Below are 20,382 nucleotides of genomic sequence, written 5' to 3' on the forward strand. Positions count from 1 at the left end.
CGTACAGTAATTTTGTTAATCTCACGAAAATCCAGACAAGGACGTAAACCGCCGTCCTTTTTTTTTACAAAAAAATATCCAACCGCCACAGGAGACTTAGAAGGCCTAATGTGACCGGCGGCCAAACTTGTCTGTATGTATTCCTCCAAAGCCTTCCTCTCAGGAATAGTAAGGTTAAATAAACGACTTTTAGGAAGAGTTGCTCCAGGGACAAATTCAATAGAACAATCATAGTCTCTATGGGGAGGCAAAACCTGCGATTCCTTCTCAGAAAAAACTCTCCAAAAATCCTGAATAGGAACAGGCAATTCTCCCCTATCCAAAGCTGCAATACGCCCGTTACAACACTTGTCATAACATTTATGGCTCCAGGATTTAATTTCACTGGTAGACCAATCCAGTACAGGATTGTGAAATTTTAACCAGGGCAATCCCAATATTACTGGAGAAGGCAAGTTATTCAAAACTACCAAATCCAATTTCTCATGGTGAACACCATTAATAGTGAGAGGAAATTCACAGACCTTGAGAGTAATATTCTTCAAAGGGGAACCATCCACAGAAACCACAGCAATGGGGGATGATAAAGGTTCGGGTTTTAAATTGAGTCTTTCCAAGAATCCCCCATCAATTACATTCAGAGTAGACCCACAATCGACAAACACCCGAAATTCCATTAATTTTTCCTGAGCAATCGTGGAAGCAGCTAAAAATACACCCTTGGAATTTAAACAGGCAATACGGGCATGACTGACCATTTTTTTTTCTTTCTTCATATGAAGCTCACAGCCTTTAATCAAATGACCAGATTTTCCGCAATAGAAACACAAGCCTTCAAAAAATCTACGGTCTTTTTCTTGAGAGCGAGGTGCCACCGATCCAATCTCCATCGGTTCACCACTGTTAATACACACATTCTCATAACCAGAAACTGACATAGCAGAAGATTTGCTCTCATTAACCCTTGCACGCAGTCTCCTATCCACCCGTATAGCTAATTGCATAGCCTGTTGCAAATCTTCAGGTGTAGGATAAGCAATTAGCAGGTCTTTAACCCTTTCATTGAGCCCAGCAAGAAATAGACTTTTCAGAGCAGAATCGTTCCACCCTGTTTGAGTAGACCATCGACGGAAATGAGTACAATATTTTTCCACATTACCTGATCCCTGTCTCAAACGTCTTAACTTAGTCTCAGCTGATGCGACACGGTCAGGATCATCATATAATAGCCCCAAAGCAGAAAAAAAACTATCCACTGATCTGAAGCATGTATCACTAGGTTGCAAAGAAAAGGCCCACTCCTGAGGCTCTTTGCGCAAAAGTGACTTTATGAACCCTATGCGCTGGGATTCATCCCCAGAGGACTTGGGTCTCAAACAAAAATACAATAAGCAAGCATTTTTAAATGAAAAAAATTCTCGGTGTTCACCAAAAAATAAATCCGGCAAACATACCTTAGGCTCCAAGAAATGTGCTCCAGGACAGTTACTCACGTGCTGACGGAGCTCGGCCACCTCCAGAGAGAGTCCCTGCAGGCGATGAGCCAAATCCTGAACCGACACAATGATGGAACAGAAAAATCTTTCCTTAGAGAATTTGCAGGCTGGACTTACTGTTATGTTCTGCTACCAGAGCTAAGGAAAGAGAGGAGATCTGTCCCTACGATAGAACTCAGCTTTATCCCTACGATGTAACAGGGGACCTGATCCTGCGATCAGACCTGCTAAAGTCCTAAGCTAGTCTGTACGGAGACCTATAGATGTGGGGAAGGAATCCCTACAAGTACTAAGGACTGGGAGGAAAATGGGACACCTCCTAACAGAAATAGTAGCAGACAGACAAACAAACAAAATATATAGAACACTGAGGTCCGTAGACCAAGCAAACTAACAGAGTTAGATACAGAGCACAGGCTAGCTAGAAAGTAGTTATACAATGAAGTCCAGCAAAGCCAGAAGGGCGGAGCAGGATTAAATAGGCCAACAAGGTCATGTGACCAGCAAAGGAAAAAACCTAAGAGCAAGGTTCTAACAGGACCCTGGCCGCGAGGGCTCACAAACTAGAAGATATATATATGTATATACAGGTGCATCTCACTAAATTAAAATATCATCAAAAAATTAATTTATTTCACTTCTTCAATACAAAAAGTGAAACTCATATATTGTATAGAGTCATTACAAACAGAGTGATCTATTTCAAGTGTTTATTTCTGTTAATGTTGATGATTATGGCTTACAGCCAATGAAAACACTAAAGTCATTATTTCAGTAAATTAAAATAATTAACAAAGAACACCTGCAAAGGCTTCCTAAAAAGGCCCCTTAGTCAGTTTCAGAAGGCTTCACAATCATGAAGACTTTTCTTTAGAACGGGATAAAATACATCTTTATTATAAGTATATTAACCGCTTCCCGACCGCCCACAGTACATAAACGTCAGCGCTTGCTTGGCTCTGTGCAGCGCCGACGTTTATAAACAGTCGGTGGTCCCGCAGCCCTCAGGACCCCCAGGGTCCTGCAAGCGCTGCGGGTGCAGTCCAGAGCGACAGCTCTGACAGGGGACATCATCGGGACCTGATTGGATCAGGTCCCAATGATGTCAACCCTTTGCTATCTTCTATATGCCGCGATCTATAGTGATCGCGGCATTTAGACGATAGTGAGAGGAGAGAGGGTCGTCCACTTACCCCTCCGACGGCCCCCTGATGTCTGACAGGACCTGCCGTTGTCATGGCAGCTGGAGGTCACATGACCACCTCCGGGTCTGCCATGTACGGTGTCCTGCTAGACTCAGCCTGCAGCTGAAGTCTAGCAGGAAACAGACAGTGTGAAACTATCAGCAAAGCTCTCATGCAATGCAATACATGTCTATTGCATTGCATGAGAACAGTGATTAGAAAAATAAAAATTAATGTCCCATACAGGACTAAGTAAAAATGTAAAAAAAAAGTCTAAAAAATGTTTTCAAACTGTTAAAAAAAATCACAAAATAAATAAAAATAAATAAATAAAATATTAAACCAATAAATCCGCATATTTATGCAAAAACAAAAAAAGTACACATATTTGGTATCGCCGCGTCCGAAACAACCCGATCTATAAAACTGTCACACTAATTAACTCCTTCTGTGCACACCGTAATAAAAATAAATAAAAAACGGAGCAAAAAACTATGCTTTTTCATCATATCGCCAAACAAAAAGTGGAAAAAAATGCGATCAAAAAGCAAAATGGAAATAAATATGGTACCGCTGAAAACATCATCTTGTTCCGCGAAAAAAAAGCCGCCATACAGCTCCATCAGTCGAAAAATAAAAAAGTTTTAGCTCTCAGAATAAAGCGATGCAAAAAAAATATTTTTTCTATAAGATTGTTTTATTGTGTAAAAGCGCCAAAACATAAAAAACATAAACGGTAAGTGTAGTATCGCTGTAAATGTACTGACCCAAAGAATAACGCTGCCTTATCACTTTTACCACACGCAGAACGGCATAAAAAAACCCTCAAAAAACAATTCCTGAATTGTTTGTTATTGTTAATTTTACCTCCCAAAAAACGGAATAGAAAGCGATCAAAAAATGTCACGTACCCCAAAATGGTACCAATAAAAATGTCAACTTGTCCCGCAAAAAACAAGCCGTCACATGACTCTGTCATCCGAAATATGGAAAAATTATAGCTCTCAAAATATGGCGATGCAAAAACTAGATTTTGCAAAAAAAGCGTCTTTTAGTGTGTGACAGCTGTCAGTCATAAAAACCCGATATAAATCTGGTATCTCTGTAATCGCACCGACCCGAAGAATAAAGAAATCTCATCACTTATACCGCACGAGGAACGGCGTAAAAAATAAATAAAACCAATTCTTCACCTGCTACTGATTTGTTTATGTCTCCCAAAGATCGCAGTAAGGCTCTGCTCACATTTATCCTGCGCTCTGCGCTGAGCACTTACACCAGATTTCCGTGTAAATCTCTGAAATACGTGATTCAGACAGAACCCATGACGGAAGATTCCCTGTAATGAGGCAGATATAGGCCACTGTGGATGCCGCCTGGCCTGTGATCCCACGGTGTCATTTTTTTAGGCGTGCATAAAAGTGCGGTTGGCCACAGTTTTGTGCACTTCTGAAAAAAAGGACACCGCTAAACAGAGGCCAGACTGAGTCCAGAGTAATATAAACCTATAGGGAAATCACTCAGAGGTGAAATCCGTCCAAAATAGCCCAAAAAAACCCCAAGAAAAATATTCCCAGATCTAGATGATCCACTAATAGTGCACCATAGAAAGATTGAAATCTAATGGGAATCCAAACAAACTGTGGAGTCAGTTTTATAAAGAAGTAAACTTTATTCAAGATAATATCAATATATGACATAAATACAATTCATCTAAAAAGTATGAAGTAGAGAAAGGTGCTGCTATGGTGATGTAGAAAAAGATGATAGAGGATCTATCACACTGAAGAGGTTTTAGAGACACAGAAAGGTCCCATCCAGCGAGAGCAAGGCATAGAGAAAGGCAATAAGGCAAGACCCTATGTATACTAAGCAATTAAATGACAGCTGGATTAAATGCCGGCAATAAGTCAAGCTCATAATCTGCAGTCATGTTGGATCCTATACATTTAAGTGACCAATTAAAAAGGGTACAGAGTGAGGGAATTACCTTGTGCCATGCTCGCAGATGAAGCAGAGCGTCTGTGGGACCCGTGCAGTGGCCTCGACGCGCGTTTCACCTTCCGGCTTCGTCAGGAGGCGTGGTTAAAGTTTAAAAACAGGAGCTATTTAAATGAGGGAGTCAGAGCCACAAGCGAATCGGCGCGTGACTCGTCATGTTGCCCCGCGGCGCGGCCAGCCGGCACGAGCAGGGGATGACGAGGAGGAGGACGCGATGCGTCATCCCCCCGTCACCCCAGCAACCCGCCCGGCCAGTGACGCCACACGGCGCGGACAGCGCATGTGCGAGGCGCGTCTGCGCTAAGGGGGAGAAGAAATCAGGTCTGGGTGAGTATAGAAAGCGAAGCACACCAATGCCCACATGGATGTAATCTACATTTGTCAGTAAGTGAAAAAAGAAAGAAAAAGTGACGAAGACATATTGTGAACCGGCAAAACATATGCCATAACCATGCCGACATCTATACAGAGAATTCTATGAAATAGTACAGCGCATGTGATATGTAAAAGTTCTAAACTGATGATTACATCTTGATAATATTCACAAGGGATCATAAGTCACAAGTGACAGCATCATCAGAATGATAAGGGATAACATCATATCGGATCAGAAAAGTATAGTGAAAATGCCATATCTACGGTGAATGGCGGATGGCGGCCTTCAAAATAGTGAATCATAATTATAGTTACACTGGCCTGAATATGATCCGAAATGATATAATATCAAAAAAATCAAAAAAAGTAACAAAAATATAAAAAAGTAATAATAACAGGATGAACTACCAAATCGATCCAAATATAATAAATACTGAATCCTACATAAACGTTCATATGATAATGTACGCTTACTAAGGGTAGACATGCAAATACTGTGAGTGCGGGAACAATTCTATCCCCCACCCAGCTATAGTCATATCTAGATGTAGTAATGGCATATTCCCGCACATATAGAAAAGTATTGCTAAAGTCTCCGTATCAGCACCGTATGTGCAGGAACATCAATCCACAGATTAAATATCTTCATCCCTGGCCACAATAGCTATATTCTCCCGCACGTATGTATCTATGCATACACAAAAATCGTACATCGAGACCAATAGTGGTAATGTAAATTACAGACATAATATACAGAATAATCGTCCAGGCACATTCATAGGGACAGTAAGATTCTTCTTTATAGGTGCTTGTGCAAAAGACAGGTCGGTCGAAATGCTTGATCCAGGAGGTACAGACGGACCGTATGAGTTATCTTCTCCAAATGGCTATTCACTTGTGGAATCATGGCAAAAGGGGATCTGACACTAGAAAAAATTAATAAACAATATCCAAATCAACATCAGACACAGAAAACCATAAAAACATGCATAGCTCCCGCGGTTAAAACAAAAAAGCACTCAGAGGAATTTACAAAAAAGACTTGAAACTGATGGCCTCATTAAGGCGATTGGGGACAAGCGTATCCAATGTAACCATCCATTTGGTTTCTTTTTGAAGTAGTTTCTGTTTTATATTTCCACGCCTAATCCCAATGTAGATGCGGTCAATGCCGCAGGCTGTGAGACCCTTAGGGTTACAACTATGTTGTTCAAAAAAATGTCTGGGAATAGTTTTTAATAACTGGGGCTCAATACATCTTGCTGCATTTTTGATATCCCGGATATGTTCCTGTATCCTTATTTTTAGTGCTCTCGAGGTCATACCGATATATATAAGCCCACATGGGCATTTTATATGGTAGACTACTGCCTCAGTCTCACACGTAACGTGATGGACAATTTTAAAGACCTTATCATTTTTGGAATTTGAAAAGGACTTAGTCCTTGGAATGTATTTACATACTGAGCAACCTCCACAGGGAGAACAGCCCCAGGGGGGCCCGGGCTATCGAACAGGAACTTACTTCTAGGTGGTACTTAGTGGCTATTGCAGAGTATGTCACCCAATGTACGCGATTTACGCCATGTAATAGAAGGGTATCTTGGGAGCTCATATTGTAGACTCCTATCAGTACGTAGTACTGACCAATGTTTAAGTAAAATCCCCTTGATATCCTTCCAGTTGGTGTTGAAGGTAGTGATAAATCTTGGAGGAGCATGTGTTAAGGTTTTTTTTTTCTTGCCCTGTCCCATGATGAGAGTTTGTCTGTTAGTTCCTTTGGCACGATTGAAGCCTCTACAGATATCCCTATATTTGTACCCTCTGTTAGTAAATCTATGAGATAATTCCGCTGCCTGAGCACAGAACCGTGTATTATCCGAACAAATACGGCGTGCTCTTAAGTATTGACTGACTGGGATAGATTTTTTCAAATTAGGTGGGTGTGAAGACTCAAAATGTAAGCGTGCATTCACAGATGTCTCTTTCCTGAAAATATCTGTACTAATGGTACCGTCGGAAGACTTAGTGACTAGTAGATCGAGGAAATCAATTTTGGCCTGGCTATATTTCCAAGTGAGCCTGACATTAATGTCATTGATGTTGAGCTGGGTAAGAAATAGGTCAAGCTGCGACGCGGAGCCCTGCCATACAAAAAGTATGTCGTCAATATACCTTGACCACGAGATCACATGTTCGTGACCCGGTATGCCAAGGACCGTATCCCTCTCCCACAGCCCCAGGAAAAGATTAGCATATGAGGGTGCACAGGTGGCCCCCATTGCCGTCCCCTGGAGCTGTAGGAAGGGGCGGTCCTTGAACACAAAAAAGTTATGCGTCAAAACAAATTGAAGTAATGTGTCCAAACTTTCGGTCTGTACTGTATATATATATATATATATATATTTATATATATATATATATGTATATATATGTATATATATATATATATATATATATATATATATATATATATATATATATATATATATATATATATATATATATATATAAAATCAAGAAGGGGTCCCCGGTCCAAATCTTGCACCGGGGCCCATCAAACTCTTATTGTGCCACTGCCCATATGATTTTTACATGAATGCCTTTTGTTGTCGGTGTCCGCTCCTGGGGTATCACAAATAATAATAATAATAATTTTTATTTCTGTCAGCAACATATTTCAAAGTCCTTTGCAATTTTAGAGGGGACTTTTACAGACATTAAAGACATTACAGAGTAACTCATAAATCAGATACCAAAAGGAGTGAGGTCCCTGCTCACAAGCTTACAATCTATGAGGAAATAGGGAAGACACAAAAGGTGAATGGTAAAAAATGCTTGTACTGTACGGACCAGTCATCAATAACATACATAGGAGGATTCAAATAATGCTGCATGAACCGGTCACCAGATAGTATCAGTACAAGTACAGACACAGAGTGTTATTAAGTGCATGGAGGGTGTGGTGTGAACAGATGCGATGCTACGGGGGTTCTGATTTTGAAGAAAGTTTTGTATGGACAAAACAAAAATGCGTTTTTAGGCCACGCTTAAAACTGTGGATATTGGGGATTAATTGAATTGTCCTGGGTAATGCATTCCAGAGAATTGGCGCAGCACGCAAGAAGTTTTGGAGACATGAGTGGGAAGTTTGGATTATAGAGGATGATAGTCTTAGGTCATTAGCAGAACAGAGGGCACGAGTAGAGTTGTAGACTGAGACAAGGGAGGAGATGTAGGGTAGTGCTGAACTGTGGAGCGCTTTGTAGGTGAGGGTGATAAGTTAAGATTTAACTCTGTATTGGATGGGCAACCAGTGCAATGACTGGCACAGGGTAGAGGCATCGGTGTAGCAGTTAGAAAGGAATATGATCCTCGCTGCTACATTCAGGACGGATTGAAGGGGGGAGAGTTTGGTAAGAGGGAGACTGATTAGTAGAGAGTTGCAATAGTCCAGATGAGAATGAATAAGAGACACAGTAAGAGTTTTTTCAGAGTCAAAGGTAAGAAAAGGTCGAATTCTAGAGATGTTTTTGAGGTATAGGTGACAAGAGTGAGCGAGTGATCGGATGTAGGGGGTGAATACAAAATCTGAATCAAGAGTGACCCCAAGAGAGTGGGCATGGTACTGGGGAGTAGTTGGTGGAATCACGCACAGAAATGGCAATATTGGGCACAGGTAGGTTATTGGGGAGAGAAAACACAAGGAGTTCAGTTTTTGACAGATTTAGTTTTTGACAGAGGGAGGACATAATGTTAGAGACAGCAGAAAGACAATTACTGGTATTTTGTAGTAATGCAGAGGTGATGTTAGCAGACGATGTATAATTGGGTGTCTTCAGCATAGAGATGGTACTGAAAAACCAAATCTACTGATTGTTTGTCCAATAAGGGCAGTGTATAAGGAGAAGAGGAAGGGGCCTAGGACTGAGCCTTGAGTAACCCTGACAATAAGGGGAAAAGGGGAGGAAAAGGAGCTGGCAAAAGACACAGTGGAGGAGCAGTCAGAGAGATAGGAGGAGAACCAGGAGAGAACAGTGTCCTTGAGACCAATAGTGCGGAGCATAGTGAGGAGGAGCTGGTGATCCACAGTGTTGAATGCTGCAGAGAGATCCAGGAGAATCAGCAGGGAGTAGTGACCATTAGATTTAGCTGTTAGTAAATCATTAGAGACTTTAGTGAGGGCAGTTTTAGTGGAGTGTAAGGAGCGGAAACCAGATTGTAAAGGGTCAAGAAGAGAGTTCTCTGATAAATAGCGGATTAGATAAGAGTAGACCAGGCGTTCCAGGAGTTTAGAGATGAAGGGAAGCTTAGAGACAGGTCTGTAGTTAGCAGCACAGTTTTGGTAGAGGGATTTTTTTAAGTAATGGGTGTATGATGGTGTGTTTAAATGAGGGAAAGACACCAGATGAGAGAGATTAAATTTTCTAGTTAGGTGAGTGGTGACAGCCGGGGAAAGAGACTGGAGATGTGAGGGAATAGGGTCACTGGTACAGGGTGTAGGGCGAGAAGATGCAAGGAGCCTGGTCACTTATACGGTGACTGGTTCAAAGACAGAAAGTGAGCTAGATGCAGTGGGAGAGAGGAGCATACATAACATTAGGGGATTGGGAGAAAATTGCCTGTCAGATAGACAATTTTTTCTTTTAATTAATTGGCCAGATCGTCAGCGCTGAGGTCGGTGTCGGGGCCGCACTCTTGTATTGAGGAGAGCATGGAAAGAGGCCTTTAGTTGGATAGTGCCGTGATACGGGTGTTGAAGTCGGTTTGTTTAAAGAGGTGAAGGGAATCATTTACAGACATTTCTTTCTCCACAAGTTTCTCTTTTGTAGTCACATTTACTGCGTCCGGTAGAATATAGTTCCCTTCTAGAGCGATCATTCGCTAGCACCGTGCGCCCCCGGGCCGCACCACAACGAGCGCTTAATGCCAGAATCCAGTCGCCATTCCAACTAGTAGAAAACATGATCGCCATGGCAACACGCTTTCCAATTGTAAAAGGCAGCTGACAGAGGGCGTGGCTCTCTTCTTCTAGCCCTGCCCCGTCTAGTTGCTGGCGCAGGGTTTATTGCAGTGACATGCGCCCTGTTCTTAGTCCAGCCCGCGGCTGTCAGACCACGCCCACTCCACGGCAGTCTCCACCCCGCTCCCGGTTGGATGGACTGAAAGAGTCTAGTGTCAGTGCGGGACAAAGGAGTCGCAGTAATGTCGTCTTCATCCTCCGAACAGTACGAAGAAGGCGAGTACGAGAGTCAGCCCAAGAGACTGAAGAGCAACCAGGAGGACGGGGAGCTGGACTATACCTCAGAGGAGCACGAAGAGGCATGTCCGACCAAAGAGACCGGTGCCCGGGGCTCAGCCGGCCATGGGGTAATGTATCCATGTCATGTGGGGTATCCAGCACCGGGCTGTGTGTATGAGACACGTACGTGTATCGTGTATCGTGTAGTGTGCGGGACTCTCCTGTATGGAATCCTGCTATACTATAATGTATATATGTAATAGAGATGCCGGGCACTACCCTCCTCTGTACCCATAGCTGGCACATGCCGGACACTACCCTCCTCTGTACCCATAGCTGGCACATGCCGGACACTACCCTCCTCTGTACCCATAGCTGGCACATGCCGGGCACTACCCTCCTCTGTACCCATAGCTGGCACATGCCGGGCACTACCCTCCTCTGTACCCATAGCTGGCACATGCCGGGCACTACCCTCCTCTGTACCCATAGCTGGCACATGCCGGGCACTACCCTCCTCTGTACCCATAGCTGGCACATGCCGGACACTACCCTCCTCTGTACCCATAGCTGGCTCATGCTGGGCACTACCCTCCTCTGTACCCATAGCTGGCACATGCCGGGCACTACCCTCCTCTGTACCCATAGCTGGCACATGCCGGACACTACCCTCCTCTGTACCCATAGCTGGCACATGCCGGGCACTACCCTCCTCTGTACCCATAGCTGGCACATGCCGGGCACTACCCTCCTCTGTACCCATAGCTGCTACATGCCGGGCACTACCCTTCTCTGTACCCATAGCTGGCACATGCCGGGCACTACTCTCCTCTGTACCCATAGCTGGCTCATGCCGGGCACTACCCTCCTCTGTACCCATAGCTGGCACATGCCGGGCACTACCCTCCTCTGTACCCATAGCTGGCACATGCCGGGTACTACCCTCCTCTGTACCCATAGCTGGCACATGCCGGGCACTACCCTCCTCTGTACCCATAGCTGGCACATGCCGGGCACTACCCTCCTCTGTACCCATAGCTGGCACATGCCGGGCACTGGCCTCCTCTGTACCCATAGCTGGCACATGCCGGGCACTGGCCTCCTCTGTACCCATAGCTGGCACATGCCGGGCACTGGCCTCCTCTGTACCCATAGCTGGCACATGCCGGGCACTGGCCTCCTCTGTACCCATAGCTGGCACATGCCGGGCACTGGCCTCCTCTGTACCCATAGCTGGCACATGCCGGGCACTGGCCTCCTCTGTACCCGTAGCTGTCACATGCCGGGCACTGGCCTCCTCTGTACCCGTAGCTGTCACATGCCGGGCACTGGCCTCCTTTGTACCCGTAGCTGTCACATGCCGGGCACTGGCCTCCTCTGTACCCGTAGCTGTCACATGCCAGGCACTGGCCTCCTCTGTACCCGTAGCTGTCACATGCCGGGCACTACCCTCCTCTGTACCCGTAGCTGTCACATGCCGGGCACTACCCTCCTCTGTACCGGTAGCTGTCACATGCCGGGCACTACCCTCCTCTGTACCCGTAGCTGTCACATGCCGGGCACTACCCTCCTCTGTACCCGTAGCTGTCACATGCCGGGCACTACCCTCCTCTGTACCCGTAGCTGTCACATGCCGGGCACTACCCTCCTCTGTACCCGTAGCTGGCACAGGCCTGACACTGTTTTCCTCTGTACCCGTAGCTGGCACATGCCGGGCGCTGCCCTCCTGCTCTGTATCCACAGCTGGCACATGCTGAGCACTATCCTCACTAGTTACAATATAGCAGCATCACAATTCTAAAAACCGAAACAATCTGCTTCCTATGAAATTATGAAATATTAATAATTCACACTGTACGTTAAAACACTTAGATGTATAGAAGCTGAACGTGTGGCTGCAGGCGGGATGGTGTGTACAGACACATGTGGATCATACAAGACATGTGCAAGTCATGTGTCATTCTCGCTGCCTCAATGGCCTCAGCCTACTGTTTATGAGGTGCGGGTTCCCAGCATCTCCCCCGACGGCCGCGGTGCAGGTTCCCAGCATCTCCCCCGACGGCCGCGGTGCAGGTTCCCAGCATCTCCCCCGACGGCCGCGGTGCGGGTTCCCAGCATCTCCCCCGACGGCCGCGGTGCGGGTTCCCAGCATCTCCCCCGACGGCCGCGGTGCGGGTTCCCAGCATCTCCCCCGACGGCCGCGGTGCGGGTTCCCAGCATCTCCCCCGACGGCCGCGGTGCGGGTTCCCAGCATCTTCCCCGACGGCCGCGGTGCGTCCAGTCATTTCTGTCATCCTTTCTATAGTGATTGTGTAACAGACACGGATCCATCTGCAGCAGCTTCAGTCCCATAAAAGCTCTTTTTTGCCCTTTTAATCTAGATTTTTATTTAGTAATGTGGTGTCACACAGCATATTTTGTGACTCCAGATGTTAGATTCAAGTCAGTAAGAAAATATGAAATGCCTTACAAACACTGCATTTTATGTGGCTTTCCTTCATCCTTTTGATGCATTTTTCTGTGTTTTGGGGGCAGCCACCAGAAAGCTCATTTTTGCCCTCTTTTATTGTATATTTTTATATAGTAATGTGGTTTCACACAGCGCTTCTTTTGTAATTCCAGATGTTGGCTACCAGTCAGTAAGGCAATATGACCCACATTACAAAAACTGCATTTTATGTGGCTTTTTCACCCCTTCGACACATTTATTTTTTTGGGGGGCAGAGGTGGGTATGCGATGGTTTGATTTACTAATCCTGTCTATTTTTTTAGACCCACGTAAACCTAGAATAGACAGTCACAAAATGTCCAATTGTTCATGGTGTACGTTATGTTTGGTGCATCTTTAGATGCACTTATCTTACTTTATCCCATCTCTTGGGAGGCATACTTTTAGACCATTTTTTGAACCAAAAAAATAACATGTGCCATTAATTAATTTGGTGTATTTTACAGATACACTCAGCCATGCCCCATTTGTGAGAAGCATCTGCCGCATCTCCAGTTCTGTGAGATCATCAGAAATCAAGTTGGTGACATACGAGCTCAGTGGCCACCAGAGCCTATGTCACTGACTTAATTTATGATGAGCTCAGAGGACCACCAGTGTCTCAGCAGAAACACTCGCTCCTGTGATAAACAGCTAGGGAAATGTGTTAACTCACACAGCTGTTAGTCCCTTCTGTGTCTGTATATTCTCTTATGCTACCTCCCCAGGCCATGAGCTGTAGTATATGCTGACCATGTTCCTACACGGTCAGACACGGCCATTACACAGTACATAGCAGGGGCACATTTGTAAGATTATCTCAGCACAGGAACATTTTTTTTTTAACTCATCCAGTTGTGGAACTTATTATTGATCCAAGATCTATTAATTAAAATGTACATTGTTTATCGGATAAACATTGTAAAAAGGATATAGAAAAACTAGAGATGGTTGAAAGCTGATTGTTATGATTATTAAATTGGATTGCAAGGTATCTCCGATCAAACATGCTCACCATGGGGGAAAAAAAGTAAAAATTTGACAAAACCATATACATTTGTTTTTGAAGATGCGGTAGTGGGGAAACACTACGTGTCAATGATCACGTGGCTTTATAAGGCATTCTGTATTTGACCATGCTGTGGTGGGGGCCATAGTCTGTACGTTTATCAGCCCTTGGTCCAAGGAACGTTGCCAGTTCCAGGCACAATCAAAGCAACCCTGCTTCTCCTGCTCAGGGTTTGCCAGGAACAGTGTCACGTCAGATTTCAAAAACTGTCACTGTCATTGATATCTCCAAAAACATGCCCAGAAGAGGTTTTAGTGGTAGGTAAGATCATTGTTTCTGTATTGTGCAAACCAGTATTGTATGTTTTTGGAAATTTGTTGATACTTTTATATTTCACATCTCTGTGAACGTTGTAATTCAGTAGTATGTGATTGAGATGCAATGATTGTTTGATGCCTTATGCCTGAGACTCTTAGGATCAAAAATGAACAAGAAAAATGAAACCGCAATATAATATCTATAACAGATGAAGAAAAGGTGCTAGAAAAAAACACATAAAAAGGCAATTGTGATAAAACTGATGAACACTTTAGGATAAAGTATAACCCCCCCCCACTATTAATAGTTTAAATTTCTAATTTAAAAATAAACATAAAGACATATACCGTATTAATACTGTTTCAACAGAAAAATGACAGGCCACCCCCAAAGAAAACAACTATCTACCATATATACTCGAGTATAAGCCGAGGTTCCTAATTTTACCACAAAAAACTGGGAAACTTATTGACGCGAGTATAAGCCTAGGGTGGGAAATGCAGCAGCTACTGGTAAATTTCCCCATCCTGGTATGCATGGCACCCCTCACCCCCCCCCCCCCCCCAATCCTGGTATGCATGGCACCCCTCATCCCTATCCTGGTATGCATGGTACCCCATCCCTCATCCCTATCCTGGTATGCATGGCACCCCTCATCCCTATCCTGGTATGCATGGTACCCCATCCCTCATCCCTATCCTGGTATGTATGGTACCCCTCATCCCCATCCTTGTATACATGGTACCCCTCATCCCTATCCTAGTATACATGGTATCTTCATCCCTACCCTGGTATACATGGTACCCCTCATCCCCAATCCTGGTACGCATGGCACCCTTCATCCCCAATCCTGGTACGCATGGCACCCCTCATCCCAATCCTGCATGCGTGCCACCACTCATCCCCAATCCTGGTAAGCATTGCTCCCTCATCGCCAATCCTGGTATGCATGGCACCCCTCATTTCCCCCCCCAAATCCTGGTATGCATGGCACCCCTCATTCCCTGCCCCCCCAATCCTGGTATGTATGGCTCCATCACTACACAGATAAAAGATAAACACTTATACTCACCTTCCTTCCTCACCTCTGCTCCAGCGCTGCGTCCTGTCTGCAGCAGCTCATGTGAGCATCTGAACAGCGCATGGCATCACAGACGCTGATGTGAGCTGCCAGCATATTCACTCTTCTCCACGCCGGGACTATGGGTGTGGAGAAGAGTGAATATGCATTCTCTTTAGTAGCGGGCACTGTCTGCAGGAGCTGGGGCTCACACTCCTCTGTGCCCGCTACTAAAGAGAATGAATATTCATTTCCCTTTTAGCAGCGGGCACATGTGGTAGCTGCAGCAGGGGCTACTGCGTGTGCCGCCCACCTCCCCCCCCACTATCCACCAACGGAATTTCTATATACTCGAGTATATACCCGAGTATAAGCTGAGGGGGGCTTTTTCAGCACAAAAAATGTGCTGAAAAACTCAGCTTATACTCGAGTATATACGGTAATTGTTGGGCCACATGCACACGGTCAGTATTTTATCTCAGTATTTTTAAGCAAAAATCAGGAGTGGAACAATCAGAGGAAAAGTATAATAGAAACATGTCACCACTTCTGTATTTATCACCCACTCCTGGTTTTGGCTTACAAATACTGGTGTAAAGTCACCAAATACTCAGTGTGCATATGGACTTAAGGGAAATTCCAGTCATCAAGTGATTGCAGGAAACTAACAAGTAACATAGTAACATAGTTTTTAAGGTTGAAGGAAGACTAAGTCCATCTAGTTCAACCCATAGCCTAACATGTAGAGATTACATTCATATTGCCCCAAGTAATATTTTTTACTTTTCCTTAGAATAAGTGCTAAGTATTAAATACTGACATAAAGAGGAAAGTAGTGAGTCCACTAGCTTGCGTAATGGGGTGTACATACACCTGTGCAAATACTGCTCCGATATAGGAAACAGCAAACAGGCAAATAGATGGCACACCCAGATATACCAAAAAATTATCACAATATTTTGTTGGAACACTACAAAATGCCTATTAACAAAGACACATTACATTTAAAGACAACTAAACATGCCAGAGGTGAAAATTTCAAAGTCCTGACAATGATACAGTCAGATGACCCCCAGATGGTAGCCACAGTATCCAGAGAACAAGCCCCACTGGGTGGAATACTAGGTAATACCAAGAAAAAAATGTCCCCTAAATGAATAGGTTACAATATAAATGGTGAAAGGAAATTCTATTTGTAATATATAGTGTGTGTTAAATTAATAATGCAGTGTTAGGGCTCAATCAAGATGTCAGTGTTTTCCACATATGAGAAAACCATCTACCGTATATTCCGGCGTATAAGACGACTTTTGAAGACTGAAAAATCTTCTGTCTAGTCTGGGGTCGTCTTATACGCCGGTAATGCTTTTGAACTTTCAGAAATTGACATGCGGGGATACTCTGGGGGTGTTAATAAGCTGCCGTGGCCGTATCCCTGCCATGTCGGAGTTAATATAAGGTGGAGGGAGTTAAAATACGGCGGCGGTAGGTCCAGACAGTCAGCGCTTCTGTGCTGAAACTGACACATCGCTGCGTATTCCCAGCTCCGGACACAGCGCAGGACTTCTGTGCCGACAGCTTTCACTTGTCACAGAAGCGCTGCGCTGTGTCCGGAGCAGGGAAGTTCGCATCGCTTCTGTGACAATATATGAAAAGCCGGCAATTCAGCAGCCGGCACCCGACAATTTAGAATAGAAAGAATAGAGCTTCACACATAGATTAGATAGATAGAAACATGTCAGTCACATATATATGAAGTACAGTGACAGTGTTGCTTACTGTACTTGTCATTTAGTGTAAAGGATTTATTAAAACAAATATTAGTGTTTTCGTGCACCGTCTCTTTAAAAAAGCCGGCCGGCAATTCAGCATCTGTACCCGACAATTTATAACAGAAAGATAGAGCATCACACATAGATTAGATAGATAGAAACATGTCAGTCACATATATATGAAGTACAGTGACAGTGCTGGTTACTGTACTTGTCATCTAGTGTTAAAATAACGGATTTATTTAAAAAAAAATTGGCGTGGGGTTCCCCTTAATTTTAGTCTCTAGCGGAGGTTAAGCAGACAGCTGGGGCAGATGTTTGAAGCCTGGGAAGGGGGTAATACCCACGGAGCTTCCCAGGCTACTAATATCAGCCCCCAGCTGAATACATAGCCTTTACTAGCTATTAAAATGGGGGACCCCCCCAAAAAAATGACGTGGGGTCCCCCCTAATTTAATAGCTAGCAAAGGCTAGGCAGACAGCTGGGGGCTGATATTAATAGCCCAGGAAGGGAGCCATGAATATTGGCCCCCTCCCAGGCTAGAAACACCAGCCGTCAGCCGCCCCAGAAATGGCGCATTCATAGGATGCGCCAATTCTGGCACTTAGCCTCGCTCTTCCCACTGCCCTGGTGCGGTGGCAGTGGGGTAATAGGGCTGGGGTTGATGTCAGCTTATAATGCCAGCTGACATCAAGCCCAGGTTAGTAATGGAGAGGCGTCTATAAGACACCCCCCATTACTAACCCCATAGTAAAAGTTAAAAAAAACACAAACACCCAGAATAAAGTCCTTTAATTGAAATAAACACACAATTCTTTATTGTTCTAAATTAAACCATACTTACCGTCACGCCCATTCCAGCTGAAGCCAACGATCTCCTGCAATAAAAGAAAAATAATAAAGCAACCTCATCCTTACCTTTCCATGGTTCCCAGGACAGCTTCAGCTCTGCTACATCGAGATGACAGGCTGGACCGCAGCAGAACGCTGCCATCCAGCCTGTCATCCCGCAGACACTGAGAAGCGCAGGCATGCTTGCGCTTCTCAGTGTCTCGCTGTGACGGCATCCAGATGAGCCGACAATGAACTCAGCTCACCTCCTGGACGTCCGTCACTGACAGCGTGGGAAACTTCTACTGCGCATGCGGGGAGCAGGAGAATTTTCCCACGCTGTCAGTGACGTGCATGAGGTGAGCCGAGTTCATTGGACATGATCTCGGCTCATCTGGATGCCGTCACAGTCAGACACTGAGGAGCACAAGCATGCCTGCGCTTCTCAGTGTCTGCGGGATGACAGGCTGGATGGCAGCGTTCTGCTGCGGTCCAGCCTGTCATCTCGATGTAGCAGAGCTGAAGCTGTCCTGGGAACCATGGAAAGGTAAGGATGAGGTTGCTTTATTATTTTTCTTTTATTGCAGGAGATCGTTGGCTTCAGCTGGAATGGGCGTGATGGTAAGTATGGTTTAATTTAGAACAATAAAGGATTGTGTCTTTATTTCAATTAAAGGACTTTATTCTGGGTGTTTGTGTTTTTTTTAATTACTTTACTAGAAATTCATGGCGGTCATGTCTAATATTGGCGTGACCCCATGAATTTCGGGCTTAGGGCCAGCTGATAATGCCAAGCTGGCCTTAACCCCTTTATTACCCAGTGAGCCACCGCACCAGGGCCCTGGATGAGTTGGGTACAGCGCCAGAAGATGGCGCTTCTATGAACGCGCCATTTTCCGGGGTGGCTGCGGACTGCAATTTGCAGCGGGGGGGGGGCCAGAAAGCTTGGGCCTCCCTGCGCTGCAGATTCCAGCCCCCAGCTGCCTAGTTGTACCTGGCTGGACACAAAAACAGGGCGAAGCCCCACGTATTTTTTTTTTTAATTATTTCATGAAATAATTAAAAAAAAAAAGGGCTTCCCTATATTGTTGTGTCCGGCCAGGTACAAATAGGCAGCTGGTGGTTGGGGGCAGCCCGTTCCTGCCTGCTGTACCTGGCTGGACACAAAAATATGGCGAAGCCCACGTCAACATTTTTGGGAAAAATTAATTACAAAATTAATAATAATTTAGGGACTGCATCTTTATTAACCCCTCAATTGTCATTTAGTGTTAAAATAAAGGATTTTTTAAAAAGAAAATTGGCGTGGGATCCACCATCATTATAGTCTCTAGCGGAGGTTAAGCAGACGGCTGGGGCAGATGTTTGAAGTCTGGGAAGGGGGTAATACCCACGGAGCTTCCCAGGCTACTAATATCAGCCCCCAGCTGAATACCTAGCCTTTACTAGCTATTAGAATGGGGGACCCCCCCAAAAAATGACGTGGGGTCCCCCCTATTTTAATATGTTTATGAGTGACAGTTTTCCTGCTATATACCTGCATGTCATAAGAATTTAAATTAAAAAAGGACCATGTTAAATTCAAATCTGTTTTTTTTAAATTTTTACCGGTGTTTGGTATGCGTTGGAAAAGGGGTAGTCTTATACGGTGAATATATCCTAAACTCTATATTTTAACAGGAAAGTAGGGGGGTCGTCTTATACGCCGGAATATACGGTATTATTCTGATCAGTGTTGGTTTGGAGTGTCATCAGTTTTTCTGTACGTTGAGAGACAAAAAGTTTCTCAGTGAAAATCAGACTGCACTCAGATGTCATTTTACATTGCTGATTTTGCTCTGACGTTTGTATCAAAATCGAACATGTGCACAGCCCCATAGAATATTATAGGAAAAGAAAGTATCCTCTGGGGATAACAACCAGGGCTGTGGAGTCGGAGTCTGTATAAAATGTTCCGACTCCTAAAATATATAATAAATTGGGTACAGTAGTTCAATCCAGTTTGTGGGGAATAGTTTTTCATAAGAATTTGGGAAAGTAATGAAATGTCCTATTCCTGATCTAAGGATCTAGACTTTTAGCTGAGATGAATCTGTGCTACAGTAAATTTATCACTTAAACATGAGCAATGTATGAGGGAGTCGGTGTCATTGAAATTGAGGAGTAGGAGTTTTGGCTTACCAACTCCACAGCCCTGATGACAACATCACTTAAAAAGTAGAAAAATATTCTTTATTAATCCAATAGTAAAAAAATGGTAAATACGTTGGTCACCATGAGATATCCAAGTACGCAACTGACTTGTTTCAGCTAAAAGCCTTAATCATGGTATGACATACCATGTTTAAGGCTTTTTTTACTATTGGATTAATAATAAAGAATATTTTTCTACTTTTTAACTGATGTTGTCATCACTGGAGGAAACTTTCTTTTCATGCACTTCTTGATTTCTTACGTCCCAGACTAGGACGGCTCCGTGTGGTGCTCATCATGTGAAGCAATTTACACCTAAATGTGGCGAGTTGATTTTTCCTATCCCATTCTACCTCTGTTATATGATAGAATATTATAGGTACGAGTGCCATCTGTGGAAATAAAAAAAAAA

At 44.3% G+C, this 20,382-nt stretch overlaps 1 protein-coding gene across 1 annotated transcript in view; it reads left to right on the forward strand.

The window, feature by feature from the left end:
• Positions 1-10,135: 10,135 nt before the first annotated feature.
• The window catches only part of LOC141257720 (heterogeneous nuclear ribonucleoprotein L-like), an 88,713-nt gene continuing 78,466 nt past the window's right edge, over positions 10,136-20,382 (forward strand). Inside the window, exon 1 of the mRNA XM_073672614.1 lies at positions 10,136-10,426. Within this exon, the coding sequence (XP_073528715.1) occupies positions 10,262-10,426 (165 nt within the window). The 5' untranslated portion in view covers positions 10,136-10,261. The remainder of the gene's footprint in view (positions 10,427-20,382) is intronic.

The sequence above is a fragment of the Phyllobates terribilis genome, unplaced genomic scaffold, assembly GCF_046119375.1.
Source record: "Phyllobates terribilis strain yellow unplaced genomic scaffold, ASM4611937v1 Scaffold_3__8_contigs__length_932513732, whole genome shotgun sequence".
In the NCBI taxonomy this organism is placed as follows: domain Eukaryota; kingdom Metazoa; phylum Chordata; class Amphibia; order Anura; family Dendrobatidae; genus Phyllobates; species Phyllobates terribilis.